The 18,208-nt window shown below is 37.3% G+C and overlaps 1 protein-coding gene across 8 annotated transcripts in view; it reads left to right on the top strand.

Annotated features, from left to right (window-relative positions):
* Positions 1-18,208, top strand: part of pcsk5b (proprotein convertase subtilisin/kexin type 5b) — a 430,761-nt gene that overhangs the window by 161,823 nt on the left and 250,730 nt on the right. For all 8 annotated transcript variants that reach the window (XM_069930561.1, XM_069930563.1, XM_069930567.1 and 5 more), the window contains 2 exons: positions 3,436-3,536; positions 10,265-10,368. In XM_069930561.1, the coding sequence (XP_069786662.1) occupies positions 3,436-3,536; positions 10,265-10,368 (205 nt within the window). The remainder of the gene's footprint in view (positions 1-3,435; positions 3,537-10,264; positions 10,369-18,208) is intronic.

Here is an 18,208-nt window from a genome sequence, read left to right as displayed (position 1 = left end):
ACAAGATGAGGTGATTCCATGAAGATCTGTAGTCTCAGCAATGGTTGAGCTTTGCATGTTCTTTGGCTTGGCTTCGCGGACGAAGATTTATGGAGGGGGTAAAAAGTCCACGTCAGCTGCAGGCTCGTTTGTGGCTGACAAGTCCGATGCAGGACAGGCAGACACGGTTGCAGTGGTTGCAGGGGAAAATTGGTTGGTTGGGTTTTTCCTCCTTTGCCTTTTGTCAGTGAGGTGGGCTCTGCGGTCTTCTTCAAAGGAGGTTGCTGCCCGCCAAACTGTGAGGCGCCAAGATGCACGGTTTGAGGCGTTATCAGCCCACTGGCGGTGGTCAATGTGGCAGGCACCAAGAGATTTCTTTAGGCAGTCCTTGTACCTTTTCTTTGGTGCACCTCTGTCACGGTGGCCAGTGGAGAGCTCGCCATATAACACGATCTTGGGAAGGCGATGGTCCTCCATGCGTTCTGTGAACGCACAGAATAACTTTCAAAGTTTTCAGATATCCAATTGGCGATACCAAAAAGAGCCATCCCATTCTGCAACTGGGGATCCAATATAAAGCCGGTCACCTCATTCCACAATGCTGACTGGCTAACTATTTGTCATCATGGGTCATACATGCCCCTGTGTGTGCAGCAGAGGTCACACCCATTCTATATGCTTGTGTCCAGTTAAAGGATGTTCAATGTCTTGTCTAGAATGTATGGTATTGGTTGGATAATTAGTGCTCAGCAAGATATTATGAAATGCTTCAGCATACTGGATGCAGCAGAGGTAGAACAATAGGGGAAAAAATGATGTCGAAGTTACTACCTTATGATCCTGTTAAATAGCAGAGCAAGCTCCAGAAATTGACCAGTCCACTCCTACTTTTAATTCACATATTCTTGGGGGACATTGACAAAATCCAAGCAATAATGCTGGCCAGACATTCCAGTAACAGTATTTCTTCTTTCAGCCAATGTTATTGCTTTCTGCAATGCAGATTATGTCTTAACTTTAAATGTAAAATATACATTCAAAAATGGGCCAGAATTTGTGTGCCCTGATGCTTTCCTTCCAATTATCAATGTTTTGTTAATTAAATGTGTAGTGAGGTACAGTAAAAACCTTTGTATTTCATGCAGTCCAGGCACGTCAATTCATCTGGCAGTTGTGCAACGATAAACCAAAAATAAACAAGTGTAGGGAGTAGTATTACTATGAGTCAAGTAGAGGAGGGAGTGGAAAATAGTGCAGTTATAAACAATGCAAGGACATCATTTAGCAGTGAGAAATCCATGCAAGAGGCAGAAAGCAATAGGAAAGAAACTTCTTTCATCTGGATGTTTGTTTTAGGAGGATTCAACAACTATGGCATTGAATTTTTTTAAATTTAGATTTTTTACGTTTAGACATACAGCATGGTAACAGGCCATTTTGGCCCACAAGTCTGTGCCACCCAATTTATACCCAATTAATGGGCAACCCCACATTTCGAACAATGGGAGGAAACTCGAGCCCTTTGGGTGGGTGGGGGGGGGGGGGAAACTCACGCAGACATGGGGAGAACGTACAAACTCCTTACAGACAGCACTTGATTTGAACCATGGTCTCGATCACTGACACTGTAAAGAAGTTGTGGTAACAGCTATACCAACTGTGCTTCCCAATTTGCCAATAATTTGCCAGTGTTCGCACAGAATTTAAAAAAAGCAGATAATGCAAATCTTCGAATAATGCTTTCCATCATTTCCCCTGTTGTAACTATTCCTTTCCTGCACACTTTTATATGTTGTGTTGCCATATTGCTTTTTATCCATGTACTTTAGTTTCTTTCATAATAAGTACAAGTAATGCTTTGATTTCAAAGTCAGATAAAACCCTGAGATTTTGTTTCTGCGGGCCTGGCAGAATTTCTACTTATCGGTAGTGCAAAAAAACTACTCAAGAAAAGATTTGTATACAAAAGAGAAATTAAAATAAGAAGCAGCAAACTAGAAATACTGAAAATAAATATTCAATAATAAATAATGTGCAAAGTAAGTATCCTTAAATGAGTCTCTGAGTGTTGTTTTGGAGTCTGTTCCTGATGGTATGAGTCTTGTGGTACCCATGCCACTTTCATGATGGAAACAGCAAAAATGGAGCATGTCCTGGCTGATGATTGCTGCTGCTCTCTGGTGGCATAATTCCTTGTAGATTTTCTCGATGATGTGGAGGGTTTTGTCCATCATATACTGGGCTGTGTCCAGTATCTTTTGCAGGGCTTTCCACTAGAGGTTTTGGTGCCCCCATACCAGGCTGGGATGCATACTTTCCACTGCACATCTGCAGATGTTTGACAAGGTTTCAATGTCATACCAAACCCTTGCAAATGCCTGAGGAAGCTGACATGCTTTCTTCACAATGACATTCGTGTGTTGGGTCCAGAAATTGTCCTCTGAAATAGTGACTCCTTGGAATTTAAATTTGCTCACCCTCTCCACTTCTGATACCCCAATGATCATTGTGCCCTCCTGAAAGCCACAATCAGCTCTTTGCTTTTGGTTACATTGAATACAAAGTTATTGTTAGTACACCTTTCAGCCAAGTTTACAATTTCCTTCTTGTATGCTGACTCATTGCCCCTTTTCTTGCAACTCATTCCCATTTGTAGATGGTGTTATTGTCGTACTGAGCCACACAGTGGTCGGTGTAAAGTGAGTTGTGCATTGGGCCAACCAAGTATGTTGCCCTGTGGTGCCTTGGTACAGATGGATATTTTTAATACCAATATGAAATTTGCTTCTCTGAGAGTTCAGGAGCAAAAATAGATTCATGTGTTTTGGTTAATTTTACTTTTGGTTATATTGCCAAAAAAGCTTGGATTATGGTGGTGGGAAGAGTGGAATTCCTTGTCCCACCTCTTTGTGGTCAGGCTTTCGGCTCTGTAATTGAATAGTTTTGAAAATAAATTAGTTTAGCTATGCCAACAAAGCAAGCCAAATTTGTTCATGTCCCCATTAGATCAGAATTCATTCAAATTGCATCATGATCTAAGAATCATACAGCACAGAAATTGGCCCTTCAAACCAGTACATGCAGACCAATTATCAAGCAGTTGTCTATATTAGTCAAATTTACCAGCACTTGATCTGTAGTTTATAAGCCTTTGTAATTTAAGTGTTTACAAGCTACTTGAATGTTACAAGAGTATCTGCCTCCACCATCTACTCTTGCACTGCGTTCCAAATTCAAATTTCCCTGTGTGAAAACCTTCTTCCACAGATACCCTCTAATCCTCCTGACCCTTTCCCTAAAACCATGCCCTTGAGCTTTAGTTACTTTTGCTATGAGAAAGTGTTTCGTAATATCCACCCTATCCAGGCCCCTCAGTCAAGAGCCCCCCTCCACATTCTGAAAATGAACCCAGACTTCTCAAGAATAATACATGTCTCTCTCTCTTTCTTGTTTCAGATTACCACTGACCTCAGGCAGCGATGTACAGATAGTCACACTGGAACCTCTGCCTCAGCACCAATGGCAGCAGGAATCATAGCATTGGCACTGGAAGCAAAGTAAGCATTAACTTCTTGTAAGCTGACTTGTGTTAAATGCCCCTGTGATCTTAATAGATACTGACAAGTTTGGCTGATTCAACTTGATTGGATAAATTTTGGACACCTATATTTTAATCATTTTCACAAAACAGTTTATATCATGCCTGAAATATTCTTGAGTTGGTTGCTGAACTCTGTTGATTGATTGCATGAGTATTACATTCTGCACTGGTTTTCATTTTGTTTGCTGCTGACCAACCAAAAAAAAAATCTTTGCTGAAGAAAAAACTCCACAGGGTCCCTGGTTCACAACTTTTAAGTTTTATTGTGAAGGAAGGATATTCCAGGATGCTGGTATATGTGTCAGTGGGTTCATTTTGCCTCAGCAACTTCCTTCTTTATCAAGAAGGACCTGTGCAGTCTATTAATTCTGCTGGGCATCAGTCCAATTCAACATTTAAATAAGGCAGAACAGTTGGCATAGCAGTTAGAGCACTGCCTTTACAGCACTGGTGATTGGAACCGGGGTTCCAATCCCATGCTGTCTGTAAGGAGTTTGTACGTTCACCCTGTGTCTGTGTGGGGTTTCCCTGGATAATCTGGTTTCCTTCCACCATTAGAAACGTACCTGGGGTGTAGGTTAATTGGGTATAAGTTGGGCGGCATGGACTCGTGGGCCAAAAGGGCCTGCTACCGTGCTGTACGTCTAAATAAAAAGGGCCCGAAGTTTCTTGAACTACCTTTTAAATGTGTTGAATCCTGAAGTCTTTGACATTATATTTGAAAAATAAAATTAATTTAATATGTTGTGGTGGAAGACCTTCTGCAAATGGCACTCAGATCACTGAAGAATTGGTGTTCTGAGTTGCCAGAACTGTTCTACCAAATAACTTAGATCTCTTTTGATTGGAGGATATTGCAGAGTTAACCCGCCCAGAACTACAAATGAGAACTTGGGTCGAAATGAGCTATAGGCAGTTAAATATTTTGGTAAGTATTAAGTAGAGATGGCATAACCCTTTCATTTCAGAAATCAAAGAATTGTGTCATTGCTATAACTTATCACAGTGAGATCTAATTTTTTTAAAAACTCCTGGTGAGATTGTTTTTCACACTGCTCTTTTTAAAAAAAAATAATTTCCTTTTGAATTAATGGATTGGAAATGTGACAAGGATCTCTACGTTGCTCAGTGCTGTTTTGCTTATACCTGTATAAGCACAGGTTCCGACCTGAAACGTTGACAATTCTTTCTCCGTGGAAGCTCAACTTTGCCGAATTCCTCCAGTAGAAAGATCTTGACATAATCATCACCTCAAATTCAAGATCAATTCCTCAGCAGAATTTTTTACAGGATCAATTTTCTTTGTTAACTCTTGCTTGAATAAACTTTGTTGGACATTACCGTTACTCGTATCCTTACTTTTGCTTACGAAGGGAATCAAGCTTTTGTGGCTTTGTTTTAAATCATATAGTGAACATGAAGACAGAAAAGGAATTAAGATCAGGAAAATTCAACTTGGTTGAACCAACTCTACCATTCATTACTGGTGGATATTTTATCTCACTCCATTTTCCTGCAATGCCAGGGAACCCCTTGATTTCCTTATTATCCAAGAATATCTTGGCCTCTCTCTCTCTTGTATGAATTTTATTCAAGCCTCCACGTTTCTCAGGTACAGAATTCCAAACAATTTGTCCCCTCTGAGACCCCCGTTTGTTTCCACCTTGATCACTCCGATCTACAGGACTGAGCCTCTGTAGTGTACAGCTATGCTCCAGGAGTGCACGAGGATCTTTCCCTCCACCCTCTGACTTTCCCAACCCTCTCCTCCCTCCCTTGGACCCCAATCTCCTTCCATTATTATATTAATGGCATTGCAGTCTGTTCCCAAATTGCGATCATTCAATGATAAATAGCTTACACGTGAGCAAGCTCCCGTAATATTGCTAAATTCAAAAGTCTTGCTGACAGCAGAAATAGTTTCCTCTCTCTACTTTCGAATTGTGCTTTCTTGTCAATCTTGTGTAACTTCATTGCAATTCCCATTATAATAGTGTGTGTGGGGGGGGTTGTATATTTACCATATCAAATGGATTTTTGAGGTTTATTTTTAACTGCAAAACAATTTTTACTCTAAGGATACCTATATTACATTTCTATAAATAAAAATATTTTTCCTCAGCACTGAATTTTGTGAGTATTAGTGTTTAAGAAGTTATATCAGTGTCATGAGAACATAAAGCTGTGCAGACCATTTGGTCCCTCAAGAGTTTTCGATGATTCAATCTTTGGCTCAACACCACTCATTGTTCTCTACCCAAATTACCCAGAGGTAAAAATGACCTTTTTTATACATTTTTAAAAAGCTGAAAGTTAAATCCAAAGTGGCATTCCTTCAGTATTGTTGAAGTCTTGCATGTCAGCCTTGATCAAGTTTCTATGTTGCGACTTGAACTCATGAACTTTTGATTTGGAGGCAAGTTGCTACTGAAACCTGCCTGTGGTAGAATGAGTGAAAAGGAATTTATTTAAAAAAGAAGCAGGTTAAGAGTTCATCTTTATTATGATTGTTGAAAGCATTCTGTAATTTGATTGTTAAATGAGCAAACCTACAAATTATTCTTGGTCCTCAGTCAGTTATGAATCTCATGAGCAAATTGTTTAGCCCATCTGTTTCCAAAATAACATGGAGCCGATGCAGGAAATGATTAGGCTGAGTGTTCAGAAGTCTGTTTAAAGTTGATTGGAATATGTATTCATGGTTTGTATATGAAATGACTGTGAGGAAATATAGGTTGTCTCGCACTAGTTTGGCTTTTAAAGCTATTTACAGGGCCCTTCATAACATTTGGGACAAACAAGATTCTTCTTTTATCTGCCCCTGTGCTCCACAGTTTTAAATTTGTAATCAAGTAATTTTTGTGTAATTAAAATTTTTATTTGTGTACATTTTAGTTTGACATAGAAATTCAGCACTTTTTATACATCATCCCCTCATTTAAGGGCACCATAAAGTTGGGACATTTGGCTTCACAGCTTTGTAGTTATTCGGTTATGTATAATTGCTTCATTGGTGGAAGTATAAGAAAGCTAGGCTTACTTCTAAGCTTTTGATCACCTTTGGAGCTTGAAGTTCCCATTGTTCAACATGAGGACCAGAGTTGTGCCAATAAAAGTCAAAAACCATTGAGGCTGAAAAAGACATTGCCCAAACCTTAGGATTACCAGAAATCATCAGTTTGGAACATCATTAACAAGAAAGAGTGTATTGGTCAGCTCAGTCCTCATAGTTCGGCGGGCAGCAACCTCCTTTGAAGAAGACCGCAGAGCCCACCTCACTGACAAAAGTCAAAGGAGGAAAAACCCAACCAACCAATTTTCCCCTGCAACCACTGCAACCGTGTCTGCCTGTCCTGCATCGGACTTGTCAGCCACAAACGAGCCTGCAGCTGACGTGGACATTTACCCTTCCATAAATCTTCGTTCACGAAGCCAAGCCAAAGAGAAGAAAAGAAATTGCAAAGGGACTGGAATTCCAAGGAAGATCTCCACTGCTGATGACAGAAGAATTCTTATCCTAATGAAGAAAAATCCTCAAATGTATGTCCTTCTTGTCAGAAACACTCTTCAGGAGGCAAGTGTGGAAATACCAATGACTATTGTCCACAGAAAACTTCATGAACAGATATATTGAGGCTACACTGTAAGATGCAAACCATGGTAATGGTGGTATGCTTTGAATCTTGGGCAGTTCCTTTATATCTCCATACTTTCCTCTTGCCATCACTCTGATATGGTTTAATCTTGGTTTCATCTGTCCATCCACATGACCTTTTTTTCCAGAATTCTGTAGTTTCTTTTAAATATTTCTTGGCAAACTGTAATCTGGCCATCCTTTTTGTGGCTAACATGGTTTCCATCTTGCAGTGTAGCCTTGGTTCATGAAATCTTCTGCAGACAGTGGTCATTGACATATCCACACCTGCCTCCTGAAGAATGTTTTACATCCGTTTGGGTATGTTTCTTCATTATGATGAGAATTCTTTTGTCAGCAGAAGTGGAGGTCTTCCTTGGAATACCAGTTCCTTTGCGATTACTGAGCTCAACAGTACACTTTTTTTTCTTAATTTCCAAACTGTTGATTTTAGTAATCCTAAGGTTTGAGCGATGTCTCTTATTGTTTTATTCTTGTTTTTCAGCCTCATAATGGCTTCTTTTACTTTTAATGGCACAACTCTGGTCCTCATGTTGAAAAATGGCAACTAGAGACTCCAAACGTGATGAAAAGCTTATAAGCAAGCCTAGCTCTCTTATACCTGCACCAATGAAGCAATTAAACCAACATGAGTACCCACAAACACCTGTGAAGCCAAATGTCCCAAACATTATAGTGCCCTGAAATGAGGGGACTATGTATAAAAAGTGATGTAATTTATACATGGTCAAACAAAAATGTATATAAATAATCTTGAATAAAATCTGGACCGTGCACTTTAATCATGTGAATTGTTTAATTATAAATTTAAAACTGTGGAGCATGGGCAAATAAGGGAAAAATGTGTCTTTGTCCCAAACATTATTTAGGGGACTGTACTTAACATAAAATCATTTTGTCTCTGTTTAATATTGATGACAGCGATGTCTTTAAAAATTTTAAACGTGAACTTTGCACCTGACATTCATCTTCTGTCAGTTTTGCAGACTGTGTGTAAGGCCAACAAGATTGACCTTGGGAGCTGGGGAAATTGGGGAATGTTAGTAGTGATTTCAGGCAGTCTGCAGGATCTAGTATGATCAAGTCCATATGGCTGAAGGTGTGCATAGGAATTGCACATAAACACAGCTGTCCGATGAGCCAAGCTAGAGAAGGAACAAAGATATAATTGCACTATGAAGATTTAGCTAAAATGCAAGCAACGAAAGATCTGTTTGAAATTGATGGATAGTGTTCCCTCGTATGGAACCTGACATTTTTATTTCAACTGTGCACTGAAAAACCAGCTTAGTCTTGGGAATAGTGTTTCATCCAGTCAGTAATGATCCTTGCTGCTGTAAAATTACATTTTACAATGCAGCTGGTGTCATCTAAACACAGCTGGAAACACAAACTCTATCCACCAAGCATGCTATTTGGTGTTTTTGGAAGAATTTGTTTACTCTTAATAACTTGCCAGATTCTCCACTGAGCCTTAGCAGCTGGAGCTGTAAGTCCCGCATAAAGCCGCCAAAGTGCCAAATAGCCAGTCTAGCTTTGATGATGGTGTATTTGGCGCCATGATTTTGAAATAACAATGTGTTCTCTCTCTTGTGATCCGTGTTAGATGCCTGGTGATTGTGTCCTTCATTGGAAGGCTTGTGCACCAACATTTCCATTGTTATTTTCATACCTTGAAAATAATAGTAGTAAATAATAACAAATAAGTGGTTACGTTATAGTTATTTGCTCAAAAGGTTATGGATGCATGGGTTTTCCCCCCATCCCCCCCCCTCCCCCACAACTAACCCTTTATTTTATGAACTACAGTGTGCCATAACTTGTAGTTTGGAATGCATTAATAATTGCACCTTTCCATGTTGTCATATTACAAAATTTCATGTATACACATCAAGTCTGAGTAATGACATCAGCTTATCCTGGCTGCATCTAAATAATTTGTTTTACACCTGCCTTTCTTATCCAAAAAAAGAAGATTCACATATATTTGGTATGCAGTCATTATGAAATAGTGATTGTTGGAGAGTGCAACCCCCACCATCTGTGTTCTCAGCCAATTTGGATCTCGTAAGACTTTTTCTTATCCAACACATCACTCATTTTATTCTTATTTTAAAATTCCTCAGTGGGCTGTGACCCTCTCTCACTTGGCCAAATCCTTCAAATTATAATGATTGGAGAGAACTCTTAATTTGAGACTGTTGATCATGCCTGAATTTAATCTTTCTCCAAATCTTGGCCATGCATTCAGCTGACAAACATACTCTAGAATCCAACTTCTAAGCCACGTTGTCCCCTTCATCTTTTTCCAAGAGACTAGAAACCCAACCCATTCATTGACATTCAAATCTACTTTTGATGATGCAATGAGCTTGCCTCCATGCTTAATGGCATGTTAACGCTATAAACTGCCATCATGTATTCTAATTAAACAACTGAAAAAATAGGGGAAGGACACACAGCCCATTTTGTTTGGCTTCCTTTGTACTATGTGCTTACATGATAATGACTTAGCATGGATCATTTTTGCATTGAAAAAATGGGTAACCAAACTACGTTTGCTGATCACTTTCTTAACAGGTTGCTGGCATCTTATTAATTACTATGCGATAACTTTCAATTAAATCTGTGGGCTCATATTAAAAAAGAAAACGTGCCTTCATCAAAAATATTTTATTTATCACTATGCACCCCAGTCTATTTTTTTTTAAATTGAATTTAACGCGGCAAAGAATACAGTTAGTTAACAGATTGCAACAAAACTCCCATGAGGCCAATAGTGTTTTTTTCCTCAATTAAATTTAAAATATCTGATCTAGTCAGTAAATTGAGATTATAATAAATAAATGGAGCAGCAGGGGTTATTAATTATTATCCCTGAAAGCTCTCTTTTTAAAGAAAAATATGTAGTTTTTATAATTGACTTGAAATTGCTGACAGATTGAAAATTGAATTCAAGTTGTTGCTTTTAAAATGCGGATTGAGTTTTGAGAGCAAAGCATTTAAATTTGGTCCCACCTTGATTTCAGCCCTGACCTGAATTGGAGAGATGTGCAGCATATTATTGTGAAGACTTCACGTTCTGGTCATCTGAATGCTCCAGACTGGAAGACCAATGGTGCAGGATACAGAGGTACAGTGCAGTTGTATAAGTGAATACTTCCTTCTCATTAAGATCTCTGTGTGCTTAAACTAAAATGGCTTTTTTGTAGCCAAATGCATTTTTTCCTTTACCCCAGCAAAGTTTCAAAATATTATCATTGTTAATCTTGAGATCTCATGCAGGGACAACTCTGTAGCAAAAGCTTTCATTGATGTGCTGAGATAGCAAAACTCTGTTCTTACTGCTGTTACTACATTACATTAAATTAACAACTCTAAATATAGGTGCAGTGATTTATTTCAAAACAAATAATACCGTTACTCAGAGAGTATACATTTTACGGCCTTCAAATTCCACGACTGTCAATATAGCAGCCGCATATTGAACAATCAGCCTGATTCTGCTGCAAGAATTTTGAATTTTCTCCATAAAATAAAAAGTGTTCCCAGTGTTGAAAGAGCTGCCAGCTGAATTGCCTCCAGTCAGCAGTTACGATAAAGTTGAGCAGGATGGCAGTTGTGTAGTTTGGACGACGTCACCTTTCATTGTAAATAAGACGTGGTCTATGTTTATATTGACTAAACTTGAGTGTTGGGTGAAGGAATGTATTTATAGGTTTTGGTCCCATTAACGTTAAGCATTCCCATGCTATGTCCAAGCTTGAATGTGCTAATAACGTACCTGAATACAAGAACATTACTCTCACCTGCCTTGGTGGTCTTCCTGGTTGTAACTGGCACCATAATATCATGGTTGGATTGACTCTTATTTGAGAGTGAGCTGATGATAGTTCAAATTAATTTTTGGATTTATTTAGTGCTGGTTTCAGTTAACTCACTGAGGCCCTCAGTGGTCCAATTCAGATCACTGCCAGCAGTGGGGGAAAAAAAAGAAATTGCTATTGGTTAAAATCCAATTTTACACTACTTAATGAAATTTGAATTTATGGTCTTGTGTGCAAACTGATGATAAAACTACTAGAGCTGTCACTTCTAAATTGTGCTGGCAGCATAAAAGGTTGCACGGACATTTTATTCTTGCATTGTTCTTAAATATGCAAACACTGCTGCTCTTTTACTGAAGTGGTACATCAATGCAGGCAATGTAGTCTTTACTTGGAAGATGCTGAACCCTTTATTTTAGTCCGCAAGACTGCATTGAACAGCAACCAGTGTTTACTGAATATTTGAAAGAAATAAAACAAACCACATCAGACCCAAACTCCATGGTTATAAAGAACGGCCTTTTTATCCCAGCAACATTGACAGTTTCTACTAAATGGTTATTTTCTTTCCTGAAAATTAAAGCCTGTCTGTGCATACTTGCAGCTGGAGGCCAAATTCTTGCAAGTGGGACCTTTGAAGTTTATTTCTTTTAGACATCCAAACATCAGCTGTCTGGGGAGGCTTCCCTCATGGCAACTTCAATTCCTGATGTCTTGTATTTTGTCTTAGTTAATTGGGTTTCATTTGAGAAATCCACTTCAAACATACTGTTTGGGATAAATTATGTTACTGGTGTATTGTTAATCTTGGCATTTGCATTTTAATTGCTAATTTTCAAGAGTTTTTAATTAACATCTGGGATCTTTACAATTTTGGGGGGAAAAAATCTCAGAAACACTTAGATTCAATTCCATACCAAGTGACTCAATGATGCGGTTGTATTTTATTTTAAGGGAGCCTTTTCAGCACACAACATATATTAAACTCTAAATCTGAGCACGACATGTGTCCTGAATACAATTAATCCTATTGAGCTACTGAGACAGTTAACCCTAACTTTTCTTGGAGGTGATGAATTATATAAGCTAAATGTTTACAAAAATGGTACTTCCCTCATTCTCTAAACTGCACCAAACATGGCTATCCTTCATGTTTGAATCTAGTGTATGAACATCAGTAGAATATATTGCAGCATGGTTAGCACAATGCTATTACTGTGCCAATGGTCAGGTTTAAATCCACTGCTGCCTGTAAAACATTTGTGCATTCTACCCATGTCTGCATGGGCTTCCTCTGGCTAACTCCCACATGGGTGGTGTGAGCTTGTGGGATGTACCTCTAGATTAATCTGTTCTTGTTCTTCGCAAGCATTTTGTTACCCAGAAGAGATGGTTAAATGTCAATTGGGAGTAATATACTTGGTTGATGGTTTTTCTCTTCCCACTCCTGGTCCTTCTGAGACTAATTGTAATGGCATAATGATTAACTCCATTGTGAATAATGAGCTTACCTATAATTGGCAATTTTGCTAACTAGTAGCAATAAAATACAAATATTCTTCCTCATTTGCATCAATGTCAGTGCAACATTTATTAGGCTTTCACTCTTGTCATTTCTGGAATCTATGCTGATAATTCTGATGCACCTTTCGGCATCCCACTATGGCATAGCTCCCCAGGCCTGATTACGAATTAAATATCTAAGGACGTTTAAGACAAGTGAGGGAGTTAACTTATTTTAGCAGTAATCTGATTGTTTTAATCACACAACCTGACTTGATTAAATTAACTTTATTTGATGGTTTTGGGTGAGATTGAGATAAAACTGTTCCAGGAGAGAAGCTATATCCTATGGGATGTTTTAAACATAGAACTGAAGTGATTTTTCAGTTCTGAAGTGTCTCCCTACCTTCTGGGAGTGACCATTCACACAGGAATGACCAACACTCCAAATATTCATATCTGTCCGCGCGTTTTAACAGGATACCAGATGTGCAGTAATTAAGGAGGCGGGACTTGCAACCTGTTGCGGCGACATTGACCACGGCTTCTGTCGTATGTGGGATGTGCAGCGCTACAGTGGCAACTTCGAGTGTGATGTGAATTGTGTGTCATCGATACATGCTACTCATTAGCCTGTTGTTCATGGAATGCCTACAGTCAACTTTAGACTGCAGACCTTCCGGGAAATTTACTAGGGGTTGATTGAGGAGGTAAAATATCGGAATGGGAATAACTCCTTATTTCTCCTGTCTTTAGTCACATAGCTCACACTAATTGCTCCAATGAAGGTTATTCAAAATAAAGCTGAACTTTATTAAAAAATAATTTGCACCTTGGTCAGAACCCAGCAGCCATGTCGAAAAATTGCAGCTATAATTTGCAATCCATCAATGACATTTCATTAACTATTACGAATACTTTTCAGAGATAGTCCTGTATTTACATGGGAGCATTAGGTCACCTTACTTATTTGGAATTAGTTATGTATTTAAAATTTTTTCATACACGTAATCATAGTCAAATGTAAAATACAATAATCAAATAATAATATTGTCCATTATACATGATTGTGTAAAACCCCAACCCCCTCCCCTAAACAACACCCCAAATAAAGAAAGAAGAATAAAGCATAGAAAAAAGGAAATTAAAAAAAAAAGTAAGAAAAACAAAAATAGAAACCTGGTTGCCAGAGGACACCCCTCTGACCATTTGTATCTTTTAATATTTCCAAGGAGGTTAGCAAGGTTTTCAAAGTTTAGGGAAAACATTTATAAATTAATTCCCACAATTTGTAAATATGGGCACCACATTTTCAAAAATGCATCATATTTATTTCTCAGATTGTAGGTTATCTTCACAAGAGGAACACAGCTATGCATTTCTGCATTCCATGGCTCCATACCTAAATGGGTGTCAAATTTCCTGTTACTGCTATACATATTCTTGCTACTGCCAACTCAATCTTTAGAAATCTTTTTTATATATATATAATTTCAATTTTGGTCTTATCTGTTCAAAATTACATAATAAAAGTAACATTGGATTTTGTGGGAATTTAATTCTTGTAACCTGTTCTAAAAAAAGTTGTCAAATTTATCCAGAAGTGTCTCATTTTAGGGCAGGATCAAGTTGAATGTTTTTTTTTAAAAGTACCCATCTCCTGGCCACTTCTAAAACACTGGTCTGATTTCAATCTATTTAACTTCTGTGGCGTGAAGTTATAATTAAAAAAAAACTTTATTTAAATTTTTTCAAATAGCATAAAACAAAAACAAAATAAACAAATCACTAAAAAAAAACCCTCCTCCCCCCTCAGCCAGCCCCACAAGGGGAGCTAAAAAAAAACCATATCAAATAGTTACAAATTTATAAGTAAACAATACAGTATTTTAAGATATTTCTAAACCCATACATTCCAAATAAGGCAATCACATTTGAATAAAAAAAGAATAATTATCATGCAAATTGTATGTTTTTTTTGCATATAAATACAAGATCTCAATTCATTATGCCAACGAACTATATTAATTTCTACATTATCTTTCCAAGTAATCACAACACATTTCCGTGCCACTGCTATTGCTAAACAAACAAAAGCCATCTGAAACTTATCCAACCCCAAACCAGTCAATGAAACAATATAACCCAACAAAAAGATTTATGGGTCTAACAGTAATTTAATCTTAAATAATTTTTCAAAAAATACTCCAATTTTTTCCCCAAAATGGCTGAACTTTATCACAAGACCAAACTGCGTGAAAAAATCTTCCAATATGCAATCCACGTCCAAAATACAAATCTGAATTACTAAATCCATATTTCTTCAATTTCTCAGGAGTCAAATACAATTGATGTACAAAAATTATAATTAACTAAATTATATCTTAGATTAGTCAATTTAGTTACCCCTTCATAACACATAACCTCCCAATCCTCCTGAGGTATATAAGATAAATCACTTTTCCATTTATTTCTAGATTTCTCTAAATTCAGTTTATTCATACCATCTTGTAACAACATATACATATCAGAAATAACACCCTTTTTTAATGTATGAGAAATCAAAGACTCAAACTTTGTTAATTCAGGTAATTTCATTTCCATAATTATTCCTTATCAAAGCTCAAAGGTGATAGTACACAAACAAAGAATTAGATGATACTCCAAATTTTTCTCTAAGTCGATTAAAAGAAAGAAACTGTCCTTCTTCAAAACAATCCAGAATCACTTTTATACCCTCAGAATACCATACTTTTAAATACCTATTATTCATTGAAAAAGGAATAATCTTATTTTGATATAATGGAGTTTGAGTTGACAATTTACCCTTCAAACCTATAACAGAATTCCTTTTATTCCAAACCCCTAATAAATGTTTTAATACTGGCATATTACTTTACTTACTTTGGCTTGGCTTCGCGGACGAAGATTTATGGAGGGGGTAAAAAGTCCACGTCAGCTGCAGGCTCGTTTGTGGCTGACCAGTCCGATGCGGGACAGGCAGACACGATTGCAGCGGTTGCAAGGGAAAATTGGTTGGTTGGGGTTGGGTGTTGGGTTTTTCCTCCTTTGCCTTTTGTCAGTGAGGTGGGCTCTGCGGTCTTCTTCAAAGGAGGCTGCTGCCCGCCAAACTGTGAGGCGCCAAGATGCACGGTTTGAGGCGTTATCAGCCCACTGGCGGTGGTCAATGTGGCAGGCACCAAGAGATTTCTTTAGGCAGTCCTTGTACCTTTTCTTTGGTGCACCTCTGTCACGGTGGCCAGTGGAGAGCTCGCCATATAATACGATCTTGGGAAGGCGATGGTCCTCCATTCTGGAGACGTGACCCATCCAGCGCAGCTGGATCTTCAGCAGCGTGGACTCGATGCTGTCGACCTCTGCCATCTCGAGTACCTCGACGTTAGGGGTGTGAGCGCTCCAATGGATGTTGAGGATGGAGCAGGGATTCCATTTAAATATAAACTGATGAATCAGAAATTCAGGCTAATTCTACTTTAGCCTATCTAGAAGGTTGCTTAATATCCATCATTCTATTAACAAACTTCAATTGTACAGCTTCATAATAATTTTGAAAACGAGGTATAATTGAAGCATATTTCCACGTCAACTTCTGTAATGCTATTCTCGCTAACTTTCCCTTCCATAAAAATTTCCTCTCTGCCATATTCAATTCTTGAAAAAAACCCTTTCGAAGTGAACATGGAATTGACTGAAATAAATACTGAATACATGGAAAAATATTCATCTTAATACAATTTACTTGACCTATCAATGTTAATGTAAGATTTTTCCATTTAATCAAATCCAATTTAATCTTTTTCAATAATGGTACATAATTTAATTTATATAAAGATTGATAAGTCGCATTCACAATTACTCCTAAATATTTAATTTTATCAGACCATCTTAATTTTATAATCTGTTTACCCTCATCATAATTCCCTTCCAAAATTGGCAATATTTCACTTTTATCACAATCTACTTTGTACCCAGATAACACACCAAATTAAGCCAAACATTCTTGTAAATACTTCAAAGATTATTCTGGATGTGTCAAATAAATCAATAAGTCAACAGCAAATAAATTAATCTTATATTCATCATTTGCAATTTATATCCCTTTAATAATATCATTCTGTCTAATTGACTGAGCTAACGGTTCAATAACCAATGCAAGTAAGGCTTGTGACAATGGACAACCTTGACGTGTTGATCACATTAAATTAAATGGCAAAGAAGTTTGGCCATTTGTCACCAGCCTAGCAACTGGATTTTTATGTAATGCCTAAACCCAACCAATAAAAAAAAGGGCCAAAATTAAATTTCTCCAACACCTTAAATAAAAGTTCCACTCAACCCGATTAAATGCTTTTTCCACGTCAAGCACAACAACCATTGGTTGGGTTGCTGTCTTGATGCATTGATCAATGTTATCCATCTAAGAATATTATCGGAAGCATACCTATCCTTAATAAAACCTGTTTGGTCAACATGTACTAACTGAGGCAAATATTTAGCAAGTCTATTTGCCAATATTTTAGCTATTATTTTGTAATCCACATTTAATAAAGAAATTGGTCGATATGAAGCCACATTCAATGGCTCTCTGTCTTTCTTTGAAACTACTGTGATTATCGCACTCGAACAAGACTCTGGTAATGATTGTTCATCTGTTATTTACAGAAGCTCATCCATAAATATAGGGGACAAATATTCATAAAACATCTCATAGAACTCTAATTCCATCGTCACCTGGTGACTTCCCATTTGGCATCTCCTTAATCTCAAAATCTGTAAATGGAGATTCCAGTTCTTTCACTTCTTCCCCTCCTAAAACCAGCAAATGTAAATCAGATAAAAAAAAGATTCAATAGAACCATCATCCCTCAAAAGTATATAATTTCTGATAAAATAAATAAAATTGATTATTAATTTCCTGAGGTTTATAAGTAACTATTGAATTCTTTTTAACAGCATTAATAGTTCTCGACACCTGTTCCGTTTTTAATTGCCAGGCTAATACCTTATGAGCTCTATCACCCAATTCATAATAACTCTGCTTAGATCTTTGAATTAACCAATTATTATTGATAGGTTTGCAAAGTATTATAGTGTAATTTCAACTTAATTAATGCTGCTTTTTTCTCTTCTTTAACATTCTTATGAAATTCTTTTTCTAACTCAGTTATTTGTTTCTCCAAGGTCAGACTTTGCGCCAAATACTGTGTTTTTCTACTTTTGCTGAATAACTAATAATTTGACCCCGTAAATATGGTTTTAGAGCATCCCATAAAATAAAATTAATATGTACTGAATTAGTATTTCGAGTAAAAAAGAAGCAATCTGTTCCTTAACAAAAGTAATAAACTTTTTTTTCAATAACAGTACATTAAATCTCCACTGATAGGTTGATTTCATAACCTCTGAACCAACATAAGATATAAACAACATAGAATGATCGGACACAATCCTACTCTTATATTCATCTTGAACAATTCGGGCTTGAAGATGTGCAGAAATAAGAAACAAATCTATTCTAGAAAATGAATCATGCCTACATGAATAAAAAGAAAAATCTTTTTCTGTCAGATTTAATCTCCTCCAAATTTCAACCAAATTCAAATCTTTCATCAAAGACCCCAT

The sequence above is a fragment of the Narcine bancroftii genome, chromosome 1 (genome assembly GCF_036971445.1).
Source record: "Narcine bancroftii isolate sNarBan1 chromosome 1, sNarBan1.hap1, whole genome shotgun sequence".
Classification (NCBI taxonomy): Eukaryota; Metazoa; Chordata; class Chondrichthyes; order Torpediniformes; family Narcinidae; genus Narcine; species Narcine bancroftii.
This window is presented reverse-complemented; position numbering and strand designations above follow the sequence as displayed.